The sequence below is a fragment of the Macrotis lagotis genome, chromosome 4, assembly GCF_037893015.1.
Source record: "Macrotis lagotis isolate mMagLag1 chromosome 4, bilby.v1.9.chrom.fasta, whole genome shotgun sequence".
NCBI lineage: Eukaryota > Metazoa > Chordata > Mammalia > Peramelemorphia > Peramelidae > Macrotis > Macrotis lagotis.
This window is the reverse complement of record NC_133661.1, coordinates 53583267-53599509: the sequence shown is the minus strand read 5'-3', so window position 1 is coordinate 53599509 and position 16243 is coordinate 53583267. Positions and strand designations below refer to the sequence as shown.

The 16243-nt window shown below is 38.6% G+C and overlaps 1 protein-coding gene across 1 annotated transcript in view; it reads right to left on the bottom strand.

Annotated features, from left to right (window-relative positions):
* OIT3 (oncoprotein induced transcript 3) overlaps positions 1-7857 on the bottom strand; it is a 34678-nt gene extending 26821 nt beyond the window's left edge. The window contains exons 1-3 of the mRNA XM_074232803.1: positions 7643-7857; positions 1998-2372; positions 1087-1194 (exon numbers count right to left, since the gene is read on the bottom strand). Of these exons, the coding sequence (XP_074088904.1) occupies positions 1087-1194; positions 1998-2372; positions 7643-7706 (547 nt within the window). The 5' untranslated portion in view covers positions 7707-7857. The remainder of the gene's footprint in view (positions 1-1086; positions 1195-1997; positions 2373-7642) is intronic.
* Positions 7858-16243: the final 8386 nt, after the last annotated feature.

Below are 16243 nucleotides of genomic sequence, written 5' to 3'. Positions count from 1 at the left end.
GCCTTTTTGTTTCCCATATAAGACATTTCTTCTCTTGTTTTTAAGCCTTTGCCCAAATGGTACATGGCTGCAAAGCCTTTACTTCTCATTTCTTCCTCTTAGGATCCCTGTTTCTCTCCTCTCCTCTCATCCTGCCCCTATTATGTGTTCTCTCCCTCCTGAAATTATTTGATGTATAATTTAGATTTACATATATATATATATATGTGTATGGTATACATTCAACAGAATGTAACCATATATATATATATATATATGTGTATATACATACATACATATATATATATGGTATAACTTTAACAGAATGTAACCTCTTTGTGGACTGTGACTTTCATTTTTATCTTTTTCTTTCCAGGTTAAATGTCTTGTACCTAGCAGTTACTTTCTAAATATGTATTGAATTGAATTGAATTTCTAAATTAAATAAATTAAAATGTCTTCCCCTTTGCACTCTTTGTGTCCTAATTATAGCTCCCATGTTTAGTGGATTTTTTTGATGGTGCCACTAGACAGGATGGTCTTTATTAGTCCTAGTTTAATCCACTTTCTTTTGAATTAAAAAAAAAGAATCAGGAGAAAGGAAAAGACTATCCCATGGGATGAGATCTTCAGCCTGATGATTTCTCTAAAGGAGAGAGAATGGAAAAAAAGTCATTCAAGCAGCCCTGGATTCTTTTCAAATTGCCCATTAAACCTCCCTTTCTGCTGCCCAGGAATGATAAAAATACCTGAGTGCCACTCTAGGAGAGAATTCCTTTAGATAGTGCTAGACTGTCCCTATCTAGCTAATTACATTATGACCCAGGCAAGCCCTGCCCAGGTTCCACCCCTGATCTGGCAGGGCACAAGGATCAAGTATTGTTCTGTCCAGAGAAAACCCACCTTCTCCCAATTTCTTTTGCTTTTTTTTGCTCTGACTAGTCTGATCTGCTGTCACTCTTCCTGTGATTTCAGTTATCCTCACACAAATGATACCAAAGTTTCTTTACCTAAGCTTTGATTCCCCTCCCACCCCCACAGTGTCCTCTACCTGCCAGACCCTTTTACCTAGTTGGTCAACTCCCCATCTCACCATTGCTTTCTTACCCAGGCACGTTTGTTGGTCTGGGCCCAGGATGGTTCCTTCAGAACATGTGCATTCAGAGTTTGAGCATGTACCATGGCAGTCTACCACATCACAGATATCATAGAAATCTGTGGAAAGGCCAAAGACAAAGTGATGATTAGGAGAAAAAGACTACATTCTCACTAGTGTATAAGTTCTTTGACACCCCAGTTTTTGGTTGTGATCCAAAAGGCTGCCATGGTGGTTTCAGGGCTTCCTGAAGCCAGTGGAATTAGGTAAATGATTGTGGTTTTCCTCTAAGGTTACCTATAAAGAAATATTGACATATTTGTCTTGTAAATACATTTCCTAACCGAATAGAATATTTTCTTTTCTGGAGTTTTGTCAAAGGTGACAGAAAAAATGATTATGAGAATGACTTGAAGGCACGATTCCAATGACTACCTCTTTATCCTTCAGGAATATCTCACAGACTCTTGAACCAGCAGGCTTAATTTTCTAGTTAGGACCAAATAGAAAGGATCGTATTAACACAATCCCCAGGCAAACCTTTAACTGAAAATTCTGGCTCCCAGTGTAACATCAGTTGAAGTGTGGTGGTATGAGAACAATCCAAGCCTGTTGGGTACAGTCAGATTGGGGGAAAGGGATGACCTATTCTCATGGCTGAAGGGGAGGAATGTTCCACTCTGGCGTAATGTCCCAGGGGTCAGTTTGCGGTAGCATCAGGGCACGGGACCATGACAGGGAGGGAGTAAGTGTGCCCTCTGATATCATCTGTTTCCTGACACAGCATCCCATCATCCTACCCTCATTGTGGCTCTGTTCCCAGCACCCTTACATTTCAGAGTGCCATTCTCTTTTACTCTTTCTCTGCAAATGATTTTTCAGGCCCCCGAGGGAGAGGAAAACATAAGGGAAAATTACTTACGGCCACAATAAGCATGAAAACAGACACTGGGTTTGGTCAAACGATAGACATAATAGCCTCCAGGACAGGCTTTGACCTCCACAGTATTGTTCCAGAGGCAACAGTTTCCATTGAAACTGGCACAAGCCTGGCGCTGTACAATGCCATCCACTTCTTGTGGGTGGTTGCCATTCAACCAGATAGGTGCATGGGTGCCACAGTGGTTCTCTTGGATGCAGAATGTCGGCATGGCATCTCCTGCCATGCCTGTGAAGCGGTACCACTCCCCATCCACATGGCTGTCACAGGCAAGTTGACCATCGTCCTCCTTTAGCTGATGATCTGTGTTCCTCCAGGGCTCATTCAAGCTAATATAAGCAGAGCAGGGATCCAGGGCTAGAAACAGAGAGAATTGCTGAAAGGGGAGCCCTTGTGTGGATGAACAAGGTTACTTCTTAGATGTCCAGTTCTTAATATACAATTAGGGGCATGACTGAAAAATGACTAAACAACAAAGATCTATACAGCCATATACATACGTACTCACAAACACATACAGTTGAGTATAGAAATTTATCTTACTCAACTGGGAAGTAGGAGGGGAATGGGGTAAGAGAAAGGGGGTGGTGATAAAAGGGAGGATAGATTACAGAAAGCAGTGATTAAAAAAAGAAAGAAGAAAACCAAATTACCAAATAAAAAACGAAAAGGGTGAATGCACAACCAATTAAGATTAAATTAAAGCAGCTATTAGGAGATATTTTGCCCAACTACATGCCAATAAAACCAACAATCCAAATGAAATAGATATTTGCAAAAAATAAATGACCCAGATTTATAGAAAACAGAATATTTAAATAACTCTATCTTAGAAAAAGAAATTAAACAAGCCATACATGAATTCCCTAAGGGAAAAACCCAGGACCTAATGAATTTACAAGTGAATCCAATTGACTATTTAAAGAAGGAATTCCAATATTATATAAACTGTTGGAAAAATAGATGAGTTCTACCAGATTTCTTCTATGACACAAAAGTATTTTTGATACCGAAACCAGGTTCCTAAAAACGATGACTTTTTATAGATGATATGATGGTATTGTTAGCGAACCCTAACTAGTCAACTTAAAAAATAATCAAAACAGTTAAAATTAGCAGAATTGTAGGATGTAAAATAAACCCACATGAATCATTCACATTTCCCTAACAACCTCAGCAAAAAAATTCATTCAGAGTGACTGCAGACAAAAACTAGAGACAGAGGACTATAGACCGATTTCTCTAATGAATACTGATACAAAAATTTTAAATAAAATACTGGCAAGGCAATTACAGCAACAAAACATAAAGATGATACACTTTGGCTAGGTTGGATTTATACCAGAAATGCAGGGTTGGTTCAACATTAGGAAAAGTAGAGGCATCATTGACCATATCAATGAACAAAAACAACAAAATCAAATGCCATTTCAATAGATGCAGAAAAAATTTGTGACAAAATACAATACCCTTTCCTCTTAAAAAAAAGTAGTCATAGGAATAAATGGAGCTTTTCTTAAAATGATAGGTAGTCTCTACTTAAAATCAAGAGCAAACATTTGTAATGGGGATAAACTAGCAACCTTTGCAATAAGATTGGGAGTGAAGCAAGAATGTCCGTTATCACCATTACTATTCAATATTATACTAGAAATGCCAGCTATAGCAATAAGATGAGAAAAAAAGAAATTTAAGGAATAATCATAGGCAATGAGAAAACAAAACCATTACTTTTTTGTAGAGATATGATGGCTTATTTACAGAACCCCAGAGAGTCAATTAAAAATAGTAAAAAAAAAAAATTAACTTCAGCAGTAGGATATAAAATAAAATAAAATAAACTCACACAAATAATCATCGTTTCTACTATATTACCAACAAAACCCAGTAAGAAGAGTTAGAAAAAAATTTCCTTTTAAAATAACTGCAGACAAAATAAAACACTTAAGAATCTAACTGCCGAGACACACCCAGGAACTATAAGAACACAATCACAAAACACTTTTTCATTCAAAGACGTATTTAAACAATCAAAATGTTAATTACTCATGGGTAGACAAGAGCCAAAAATGAGAATTCTTAAAGTACTTTGCTTAAGCAGCGCTAGACCAAACAACCAAATAATTATTTTCTAAAGATAGGAAAATGATAACTCATCATCTAAAGGAACAAAGGATCGAGAATATCAAGAGAATCAATAAAAAAAAGCACACACGGTCTAGCAGTACTAGGTCTCAAACGATCATAAAAAGTGAGAATTGTCAAAACAATTTGAGATGGGGCAAGAAACAGAGGGACTGATCGATGGTACACATGAAAAAATCGGGACTAAATGGCCGCAGTAACTTTGTGTTGATAAACCAAAAGATCTAAGCTTTGAGGGCAACAATTCACCATTTGAAAAAAAAAATGGTTGGGAAAACTGGAAAGCAGTTTGACAGAAACCGAGCATTTGGAGGTCTCACATTGTATCAAAATAAGTTCAAAATAAGCATATGGTTTAGACCTAAAGGGTATCATAAGCAAATTAGGGAAGCATGGAAAAATTTGCTTGTCAGATCTATGGATAAGAGAGAATTCATGATCAAACAGGAGATAGAGAGCATAGAAGAGGTAAAATGGATAATTTTGATTATATGAAATTAAAAAGGTTTTGTATGGACAAAACCAATGCAGCTAAAATTAATGGGAAAGCAGGAAACTGGTGGTGGTGGTGGAGAACTTTTACAGCAAATTTCTCTGATAAAGGACTCATTTCTCAAATATATAGGGAACTGAGCCAAATTTATAAAAATAACCCTTTTTTTTTAGTTTTTTTTTTGCAAGGCAAATGGGGTTAAGTGGCTAGCCCAAGGCCACACAGCTAGGTAATTATTAAGTATCTGAGACTGGATTTGAACCCAGGTGCTCCTGACTCCAGGCCGGTGCTTTATTCACTGTGCCACCTAGCCGCCCCCTCAAGAACCCTTTTTCAACTGACAAATGGTCAAAGGTTATGAATAGGTAATTTTCAGATAAAGAAATCAGAGCTATCTATGATCACACAAAAATTTCTATCACTATTGAGTAGAGAAATGAAAATTGAAATAACTTTGAAGTACTACCTCATACTCACCAGATTGGCTAACATGACAAAAATGGAAAATGAAAAATGCTGGAAGGGATTTGAAAAAATGAATACATTAATGCAGTGTTGGAATTGTGAACTGGTCCAATCATTCTGGAGAGTAGATTGGAACTACATCCAAAGGGTTATAAAACTATGCACCTTTTGACTCAGCAATTCTACTTAGTCTGTATCCCAAAGAGATGAAAGAAAAAGAAAATATACATTTATAGACATCAGCTCTTTATGTGGTGCCACAAGTTTTGAAACATGAGGGATGTCCATCAATTGGGCAATGGCAGAAGAAGTTGTGGTATGTAAATGTGGTGAAATACTATCGTGCTGTAAGAAATTAAGAAAAAGATCCTTTCAGAAAAACCTGTGAGGATTTAGATGAACTAATGCAAAGCAGAGTGAGTAGAATTAGGAGAACACAGTGATAACAATGTAAATTAACTGTGAAAGATTTAGCTACTCTGATCAACACAATGATCCATGATAATTTCAAAGGACTCATCATGAAAAATGCTATCCTCCAGAGAGAGAACCAAGAAACTCTGAGTGGATTGAAGCATTTCTTTACTTTATTTTCATTGCTTTCTTTCTTCCTTCTCAATTTGGCTAATGTGGAAATATATTTTGCATTACTACATATGTATAATGGGGATCATATGTCTTGCCCTCTTAATGAATTGAGGAGAAGCTTGAGGGAGGGAGATAATTTGGAATTGAAAATAAAAACTTTTAAAAGACACAAAAATTCTGAAATCTTCAATAGCCATTTTTAGATTTAAGAAAGTTTTTAATTCTTCTGTCATGCCATAACTTAAACACACTTTTCCTGCCTTCACTGGAGATTAATAAGGTTAAGATCTGAACTCAGTCTATTATACATGAAAACCATTAATACAAATCACCAAACCATCCTAAAAGCCTTGTCTTCTTCCAAGCTTGTTGAAATTTGCTTCATTAACATTTTCTTAGCATCCCTTTTGCTTAATCCTTTAGATGACCTCTTCATATTGTCCAGTTTTCAAGTTCAAACCCAGAACGTGACTCTTACTAAGATGAAATTTAATAACAAATTTATATGGGATGATAAGCTCTATGAGGGCTTTAAATACATTTTTCCATTTGAGCCTCATAACAGCCCTGTTAATTTGAGATCATTTTAATAATGAGGAAACTGGGGCTTCTAGAGTTTCAGTGATTTGTCCCTGGCCGCATAGTAAGCTTCAAAAGGAGGATTCAGACTGAAGATTTCGTTCCTCCATGTGCACTAAGTTACACTGATTCTCATTCCTTGTTCCACTAGTGTGATAATCAATCAATAGGCCTTCATGAACTTTCTACAATAGGGTAGCCAGATGGTACAGTGGATAGAATGCCTGGGTTTGGAGTCAGGAAGCCTTATCTTGCTAAGTTCAAATCTGGTCTCACATACTTACTAAGTATGTGACTCTGGGCAAATCACTTAACTCTGTTTGCCTCAGTTTCCTCATCTGTAAAATGCACTGGAGAATGAAATGGAAAACCACTCTGGTATCTTTGTCCAGAAAAACCCTCAGATAGTAGGATCCCAAGGAGTCAGACATGACTGAAATGACTGAACAACAAAACCCATCTACACTGTGCCAGCTCCTGGGGGATAGGAGGACAAAGAAAATTATTTACTCTGGTCTGGGCCATCCTTAAAATAAGGCTTTGTTGACCTAGAAGAGACAGACTCTCTTCTCCTATTAGAGACTGAGTAAACAAAATATGTACTGAATATAATGGAATATTACTGTGCTATAAGAAATGATGAAATCATGGAATCCAATTTTAGAGAAAACTGGAAAGACTTCTATGAACTGAGGATGCAGAAGGAAGTGAGAAGGCAGAGGAGAACAATGTATATAATTGTAACAGCTTTATATGGCAAAACAACCTGGAAAAATCATAGAACTCTGATCAATGTAATGATGTATCAGAGGTTTAAAATGATGATCAAATGTGCTGAGGTGATGAACTTAAAATGCAAAGATATTTATTTTCAGACTTACCCAATGTGAGAATTTGAACTATGAAGTTTTGGAGTGTATTTTTTGTAATTTGCTCAGTGTATGTAGGGGAGATAGTGGAAGGGATGGATTAAAAAAAATTAAAAGGAAACTCTCCCTGAACTGAATTTCTCTTTTATTTTGCCTAAAAAGAGTCTTGAGATGTTAATACCGCCATTTTAGCATTTTTTTTTGAAAGTTATTAGACCTAGGAGATGTTAGCCCAGCGAGGAATTCATGAAAAAAATTAGTGAAGCAGCCAGACATGTAGAGATCTAGGAGACTGAATTAACAGAAAAGAAAAGAGGCCCAGTTTGTGTCCAAGCAAGTTCCCAGAAGCTAACAGGGATTCTAAAATCTCAAGGCCTTTCTCCAGTCATCAGTGATGGGCTCCAAATCCGGCTTTTGGAGCCCAGCTAACAGCAATGAATGGCAACAAACACTAGGCCCTGGGCAAAATACCCCATAGACAAACTCACCCATTGGCAGTACTGGTGTGATTCGGATGAAAAGACAGAAGGCCCAAAATAGCACCTGGAACATGTTCTTGAGCAAGCTGAAGGACCTTTGCTTCTTTCTTTCTTCTGTTTTCCAGAACTCTCTTTCAGTTTAAATTTTTGAGACCATTAGGCTTTTAAGAGCAGAGACTTTATCAGTGCTCCTGGCAAGTTTATCAGAGGAAGGAGATGAAGGAATAAGCTGGGCATGGCTCGAGCCTTGACCCTTGTAGAAACACAGACTTGCACCGTCAACAAGGTTATTTTTTTACTGATATTTTCCCTTAAAAACTCATCCTCCTATTGTTTTCTCTTGAGTTCTCTGCAGTGACACATTGGATATATCTTATTCAGAAGGGAACTGAAGAAGGGACACCCTCCCCCCTCACACCACATGGCCAGAAATCTCATTTCTTCCATAATTTGTTATATCTTTATGCTTTATACCTTTACCATTAAGGACCAAAGGATAATGGAGTCATTTAATTCAGAGGATAAGAGAACGATGTAGAAATGTCAGAGGAGTGGAAATTTTACAATAATGATAGTAGAGATAAATACGGCATAGAAGAGACCCTTAACGAGTCTTTTTTATAGACTTAGGGTGACCTACTGGATAGTGCCGAGAGCTAAACGCAGATCCAGGATGATCAAGGAACAGATTATTCCTCTGAGCTGTGTTACCTATATGACCAGAGAGCCTCAGCTTTGTCATTTCTAAAATGAGGATATTGATTTCTGTGCTATCTTCCTTAAAGAAAAAATGAAAGAGTATTTGCCTTCTTAGAGTTTAGCCTGGGCTACTTAGAGGAAGTAGGTGAGGTAGGGCATAAAAATGGCAATGGGGAAGGATACAAGCTCTATATAGATGAGCAAGGTGATGATAATAGGAGGAAGGAGAGAAAACTATCAAGTAGGGAGATGAGGAAAGGCTTCCTTCCATTGGAGGTGGAGCCTTGAAGAAAGGGAGGGGTGAAGATAAGAAGAGAGTATTCCCAGTATGCAGGAGGGCTTTGCTGGGCCATAGAGAAAATTGAATGATTAGTTTTGGAAAAAGCAAAAGAGTCAATTTATTTCGAAGATATAGTGCGTACAGGGGAGTCATGAGGAATTAAACCTAGAAAGGGGACCAGTAGGTTGACTTTGTTGTTTTTCAGTCATTTTCTATGATCCCATTTGATATTTTTCTTGACAAAGAAACTGGAGTACCTTGCCATTTCCTTCTCCAGCTCATTTTACAGAAGTGGAAACTGAGGCAAAGGGTGACATGACTTGCTCAGGGTCACACAGTTCCTAAGTGTCTGACAAAGGATTTGAAGTCATGAAGATAAGTCTTCCTGGCTTCAGAACCAACATTCTCTGCACTATGGGGTCACTTAGTTGCTTCCCCCAGTCTATAGCCAGATTGTAAAGGATTTTAAATCCAAGTATATTTTATGCACCGAAGATTCCTGAAGAAGGAGTCTGCTATATCTTTATGAAGTAGGGTTAGGACCTGGGCCTGTGATTTCACTAGTATTGGCCCCTCGAGTAAGGAACATCATCTACCAATGCAGATCAGCCTCTTGTCTAAAGCAGGTCTGTCAGAGGCAGGATTTGAACCCAGGTCTTCCCATCTCGGGGAGAGGCACTCTCCATTCATTATAGCCTGCTGCCTCTGAGCTGTTACTCTTAGGTCATAGTCATTTTTTAAAGGTTTTTGCAAGGCAAATGGGGTTAAGTGATTTGCCCAAGGCCACACAGCTAGGTAATTATTAAAGTCTGAGGTTGGATTTGAACTCAGGTCCTCCTGACTCCAGAGTTGGTGCTCTATCCACTGTGCCACCTAACTGCCCCAACAGTCATTCTTTAAAGCATTTTTAAGGTTTTAAGGCAATTTGCATGCATTTAATCCTCACAAAACATGGTGAGGAAAAGTAGTGTAAATAAGGAATAAAGAAAGCCTTAGGGCAGTGGTGGCACAGTAGAAAGGAGAAGGTCAGGAATCCTTCCTCTGATATGATGACCTTGTAAATCTGATCAACTCCCTTTACCTCAGTCTCCACATCTATAAAATGGGAATAAAAATATTTGTGACACCTCATAGGGTCGTAATAAGGCTTGCATCATGGGAGAAGGCAGATAAAATCTCTATGTAAATTCTTAGAAGTCCTGTCTTACCCAAAGATGAAGAAAATGAGGTTCAGGAAAGTCGTGACTTGTCCAAGGTCTTATGCAGCCTGACCCCAGATCTTCTGGGATCATTTCCACTAAACTAAATGATACTAATGATGGCTTGGAACACATGGTGACCTCTGAGTTTTGATTCCAGTTTTTTAAAATTCATCAGGAATTTGGCCCATTATTCAGTACTCAAACATTTATTAAGGGCTTGGTGTGTATCAAGCTAAAGAAAAGGCATACAAAGAGAAGCACAAACACAGTCCCAGACCTTAAGAAACTCATGTTCAACATGGGGAGACCACAGACAAAACAATTGTTCATCCAAGTGTCCCCAAAGTTTTAATGCAGTTATAAAGCCAAACCTGGACTGAGACTTTTCAGACATTCTGTACCCTCTTTAAATAGGAGGTTATCTCAGAGGAAAGACATTAGTAATGTCGTAAGATAGCTCTCCTACAGAACATAGGATTTGAGCTGAAACTTGGAGGAAGTTAGGGAAGCTGAGAGATTAAGGTGAGGATGGAGAAACAATCTGTGCAAGGGAAGCAGTCACTGAAAAGGCATAGTCTGCAGATGGAGTGTGATGCAATAGGAACAGCCAGATGACTAGAAAAATGGCAGTGACCATGACAGGAAGTTTAGAAGAACAGGGGTTTGGGGGAATAAAGATAACCTGTTCTGGTTAGGATATGTTGGGTTTGAGATATGTATGGGATGTCTGATGGGAAAGAGGTAATGGTAGAAACTTTGAGCATCCATACTTTTCTCTTTTGAGTGTTCTCTCCTAAGACAAATGGTCAAGAATCTCCAAGGAAGAGATGAAAAAAATGGGAAAGAAGGGGTCTTACCAGAACCAGATATCAAACTTGACCTCAAAGCTGTAAAAAAATTTAGTACTGGTTAAAAAACTGGAGAGCAAATCAGAGAAACAAACACAGTAGAATAGTATTTATTTCATTCATTATTGATTCAATAAGCATTTATTAAACTCCAACTATATGCCGGACTTCTATGCTAAAGCTGTGTGTGTGTGTGTGTGTGTGTGTGTGTGTGTGTGTGTGTGTGTGTGTGTGTGTGTTAGGGGGTATAATAAGACACAAAAGATAGTCCCTGCCTTCAAGGAGTTTACAATATGAATGTAAACAAATATAATACAAAGCAAGTTTTTTTATGGGATAAATAGGAAATAATTAAAAGAGGGGGGGAAACAGGCTCTTGAAAGGAATTAAGAGGGATTAAGGAAGGTTTCTGTAGAAGGATTCCAGTGGAAGCCAGGAAGCCAGGGAGGTTAGGAGTCAGAGTGGAAGAAAGAGCCATCTAGGCAAGGGGGACAGCCAGAAAAAAGGCCTAGAGCCAATGTCTTGTTCATGGGAATAACCAGGAGGTCAGTATCTCTGGATTGAATTAAAACTAGATCCTTGTCAATGGGCTAAGGACTCATTGTTTGACAAAAATTGCTGGGGAAACTGGAAAGTAGTCTGGAAGATAATAGGTATAGACAAACATCTCACACTATATACTAAGAAAAAATTGAAATGGACACATTACGTATATAAAAGGTGACATCATGATGTAAATTAGAGAAGCAAAAAAGAAATGACCTTTCTGATCCATGAATAGGAGGAGTTCATGTTCAAATAAAGGATAGAGAAAATCACAGAAGATAGAAGTTGAAAATTTTTGCTCAAACAAAACTAATGCACTGAAATTAAAAGGGAAACCAGTGACTGGAAATAATCTTGGCAGTAAATTTCTCTGATAAGGTATAATCTAGATTAAAGTTATTGATATTCAAATCATCCTCCAGTAGATAAATTGTCAAAGGCTAGGAATGACAGTTTCCCATCCAAGCTATCAGCAATCATGAAAAAATATTCCATTTCTGAAATCACAATCAAAGCAATACCATGGCTACTATAAAGGTTGTACCAATCTACTCCCTTCTATGGCTCCAACATCCTCTTTTGTAACTTTCTAAAGCAAAGTGCCCTTCGCTGGCTACCATTTCCCTATATTTTCTCCTATTAGAATGTAAGCTCTTTGAGAGGAGGGGTTGTCTTAATTTTTATTTTTGCACCTACATTTCTAGTACAATGTTTGATTGTTGTCTTTGATCTTTCATTTTTGAAGAGGACCAATGACCTCGTGAATGATCTCTTGACTTGCAAATGAATTGGATTTAAATGAGGCAGAGCTGCCCAAAGTCATCAGCTTCACTCTCTCTTCCTAAGTCATCCAAGTCCAGTGATTAAACAAAAGTCAAACAACTGGCTATGGCCAGTTGAATGCCATGGATGACCTTAGCATCTTCAGTCTCTAGGCAGTGCTAACTTCAGCTTCCTTCATTGCCTTGAGAACACATTGTTCTCATCTGATCACTCTGTAGATGAAAGTCTTCACATGCTTGGGGAAGACATCCCCCCTAACTCACTAACAGTTTGGAGGCCTATCCAGTTGCCCTCAGCAAGGTTTAGCTCATCTTCTGAGTCAAGATGTGGCCACTACGCATGCCAAAGCTTCTTTGGAGCCATCAGTGAGAGTTGGGCAATTCAAGAGGACACCAAAGATGAATGAGCAGTCCTGAAAAGGGCTTAGCAAACCCTCACAAATAGAAAGCACTTGATAAATGATCTTTTCATAGTATGAATCAATCCTACCCCCACTTTGGACTGCATTCTCAAGCTGCTATAACCCTGTTCTATCAAACTAGGAGATTCATTTCCTCTGATGATCAATATACTGATATGCACAACAATATACTGTATTTCCCTAGTTTGCTTCTTCCAAGAACATATTGTTTTCTGCAGTTGTCTCATCCATCTTTATAGTATTTCCAGGTCAGCTTGCTGACATGGGTCAGTATGTCCTCATGGAGAGTAGATCATAGTGCTAGGAAGACCTAGGTTGAAGTCTCATCTTTGACATATATTGGACCGCATGACTTAGGGCCACTTACTTCATCCTCCCTGCCCTGGGAATGGTATCAAAATTAAATGCGACCTTTGGGCGTATGTTCATTTAGGAAAACACAAATTAACATCATCTAGAGTATGCTTTATTTCATTAAATATTTTCAATTTCATTTTAATCTGGTTCTACCCATTGATAAATTTTGAGTGACCTGAATTTGACCACTGCCTCTAGACAGTTATCCAGGATTCCAAATTGCATGGGAGGTTCCCTTTTCTAAGAGTTCTAAATTATTGAAAATACATGTCGAGTTCCTTTTCCCCATCTTCTGGTTTTAATAGCCAAGGTTACCCTAAAGTCATATCTTTACCCTCTTCTGTTTTAGGTTTCTGTTGGTGAGTCCAGGTGTCTGAACAGTGATGATGAGGAAGGGACTGTTTGAGCTAGAGGGCTCTGCCTTTGGTTTAGGGTTCTGGGTTCCCTCAGAATAGACTGGTTGTCTATTCTGAAAGGCACTTAGAAGGGTTGGCCACTAACAGGAGAATAAGCCATGCAGGATATTAGGGACCTTGGGTGATCTGCTCACAGCAGATCTGAGGTCAAAGTGAAATGCTCCTTCTGTCGTCCCACAAAGTATTTCATGTTTCAATATTTTAAGTATTATCCTCTAGGAAGGGCATAATAGAACTGAAGAGTTATTGAATTGCATTTTAAGTATTTGTATCAAATGTTAAAGTATTTGATAATGTACAAGTATAAATCTTTAGTGTTTTAAGCATTTCTTTTGTGTTTTTAGCATTTTAAGCATTTCATAAGCATAGTTTCCCTATATTTAATCTACTTTGCACACTGAATACCTTTTTCAAAGGGATTCCATTAATTCCATAGACAAGAGTCAAACTTTTAAAGGTGGCAAAATGATGAGAGTACTGAGCCTAGAGGCAGGAAAACTCAAATCTGGTCTCTGGTATGCGAATCTGGTCACTTAACCCCATTTGCTTGAGTTCCCTCATCTGTAAAATGAATTGGAGAAAGAAATGGCAAACCATCCAATATCTTTAAGATGTGGGAGTCCTAAAGAGTTAGACATAACTGAATGGGACTAAACAACATTAACAATTTTGAAAAGAATTTCCCCTGGGGCTCTGAGATGGAGATGTAAGGAGTCAAAAAATGTGACAAGAGACTGGCCTCCTCTTTTGGATGTCAGGTCCTCACAGTACTGAATATGATCTGTGTAAATACTGAACAAGGGTGTCTTTGTGAAAGAAGGTATCCTTCTCCTCCTCTCTCTCAAACACACACTTGCCGTTCAAGCCGAATTGATTTTCTTCTTATTTCTAGAACTTGTAATTTCAGGTCTGGCCTCTGCCCTTGGTTGGAAAGCCTTCCTGCCTCATTTTTACATTTTGGAATACTTAAGCTCTCTTCAAGGCTCAGCTTGGCTCCAACCTTTCCTGATCTTTCAATATGTCAGTAGTCTCTCTCTCCTTAAATGATCTAATATTTGCTTAGCTATTGTTTGCATTGCCTGGGAAGTAGATTTAAGCTCTTTGACAACTGGGACTGTTTTTCATTTTTGTCTTTGCTGACTCAGCACTCATCACAGTTTTTTGTCGAACTGAATTAGAGATGGAATGAATGCAGACATCATACATTTAGCTCTGGAAGGGCCCATGGAGTTCATCTAATCCAAATCCCTCATTTTACAAGGCTCAGAGAGGGAAGAGAGCTGTCCAAGGTCACTGAGGGAAGTCAGAGCTGAGACTCAAACCGCCCAATCTGGTGCTCTATCACCTTCTAACAGGTCCCCTTTACGCCCCATTCCTGGACCTTGCCCCAGTAGGGATGCTGTGATCTGCTTGGCCTTTCTTCATTCTGCTGTGCATCATGATACTCAAGCTTGGAGTCATGGATGTTGTGCTTCCTGTAGCTGAAAAGGAAGAGGAGGCAAAAACAGAAGACTAGTGATAAAGGGAGACATAACAGTGTGGTGGGAAGGATCTGAGGGGCCTTGGTGGCATACATCTATAATTTCTAATATTGGTGAGGCCAAAGCTGATCTATCTCTTCAGCTTCTGAATTCTGTTGAGCAGTAGGGGAGTCCTTATTAAATTTGGGACCAATATGATGATGCTCCCAGAGCAGGGAGCCACTTGGCTGCCTAAGGGTTTAGTCTGAAAATAGAGGTTGTCAATGTTTCTGTGCTGATCATCCATGGAGTGGACCCATGAGTGGCTGCCAACCTGAAAGAAGAAAGGAAGGGAAGGAAGGGTATAAGGAAGAGAAGAGTAAAGAAAAGAGAAAGGGTGGGAAGTTATATAGTAGGGAAAGGAAGAATGGAAGAAAAGACAGGTAAAGGAAGGAGGGAGGGAGGGAGGAAAGAAAAGAGACCTGATGGTTTTAGAATCTGGGTGCAAGTTGGGGGCAAATCCTAGCTCTGTTATCCATCAGGATGCCCTTGGGGAAATCAATTTCTCTAGGCCTCCATTTTTTAAATCTGTAAAATAAAAGAATTGGACTCAATCATCTCTAAGTTTTCAAGCTAAGATTCTAAGTAGGAGTCAGACTCTTTTTTTGGGGTGGGGGGAAGGAGTAGTGCTTGAAATAAAAAAAATTGTCTTAACTGACCTGATAATGTTACTCCTTCCTTCATGCAATCTAGGTTTCCTCTTTGTGACTGGTAAAGGAAGTCTGTCCTTGAGATTATCTCATGTTTGTATGACAGTTTAAAGCTTTGACTTCCTTCAAAATAGACTCATGGGTTAGTGTAAGCCTTATTATTCCCATTTCACAGATGAGGAAACTGAGGCTTGGAGAAGAGGAGGCAGTTAGATCAGAATCACACAAGGTTCTGGGTCTTAAACTTAGGCCTTCAGATTCCAAATCCATTATTAATTCCTGCTTCCTCTTTGCTATGCTGAGATGAATCTTGCCCCATAAGAATTGACCATTTATTTAAGTGGATGTTTAGCTGTTCCATAGTTAGGAGAACCAGCAGGACCCAGAAAAAAGGACCGTAATCTAAGCCGTCATTGGAGGAAATCTGCAGGCAGCGCTAAAGATTTCGAGGGATTGAATGATAGCTGTATTTCAGTAGTTGAGCAATAACATGAAAAAAAGGATTAGGTCAGAGAAGATGGAATGCTGGACCTTTAGTTAGAAGTACTTGGGGTCAAAGGAGAAAGATTTAGACAGTAACAGCAATATCATGAGGATAAACCAGCACTGCAAACTTTCACTCTTTCTACAATTCCAAGGGACTCCCGATGAAACAAGAATGCACATTGAAACAAACGCATACTCTTTTTTTCCTTCTTTTTTGGACATGGCTGAAGTTGGAATTTGTTTTGATGACTCGACTTATTTATTATGGGTTCCCCTGCCCCTTCTCATTAGGTGGGGTAAAAAGAGAAGGAAAAGAGAGGATTTGGAACTGAAAATAAAATCTTAAAAAAATTAAAAAAGGAGAAATATTTGGGTTCAAATCTCATCTCCAGAGCTAGTTCT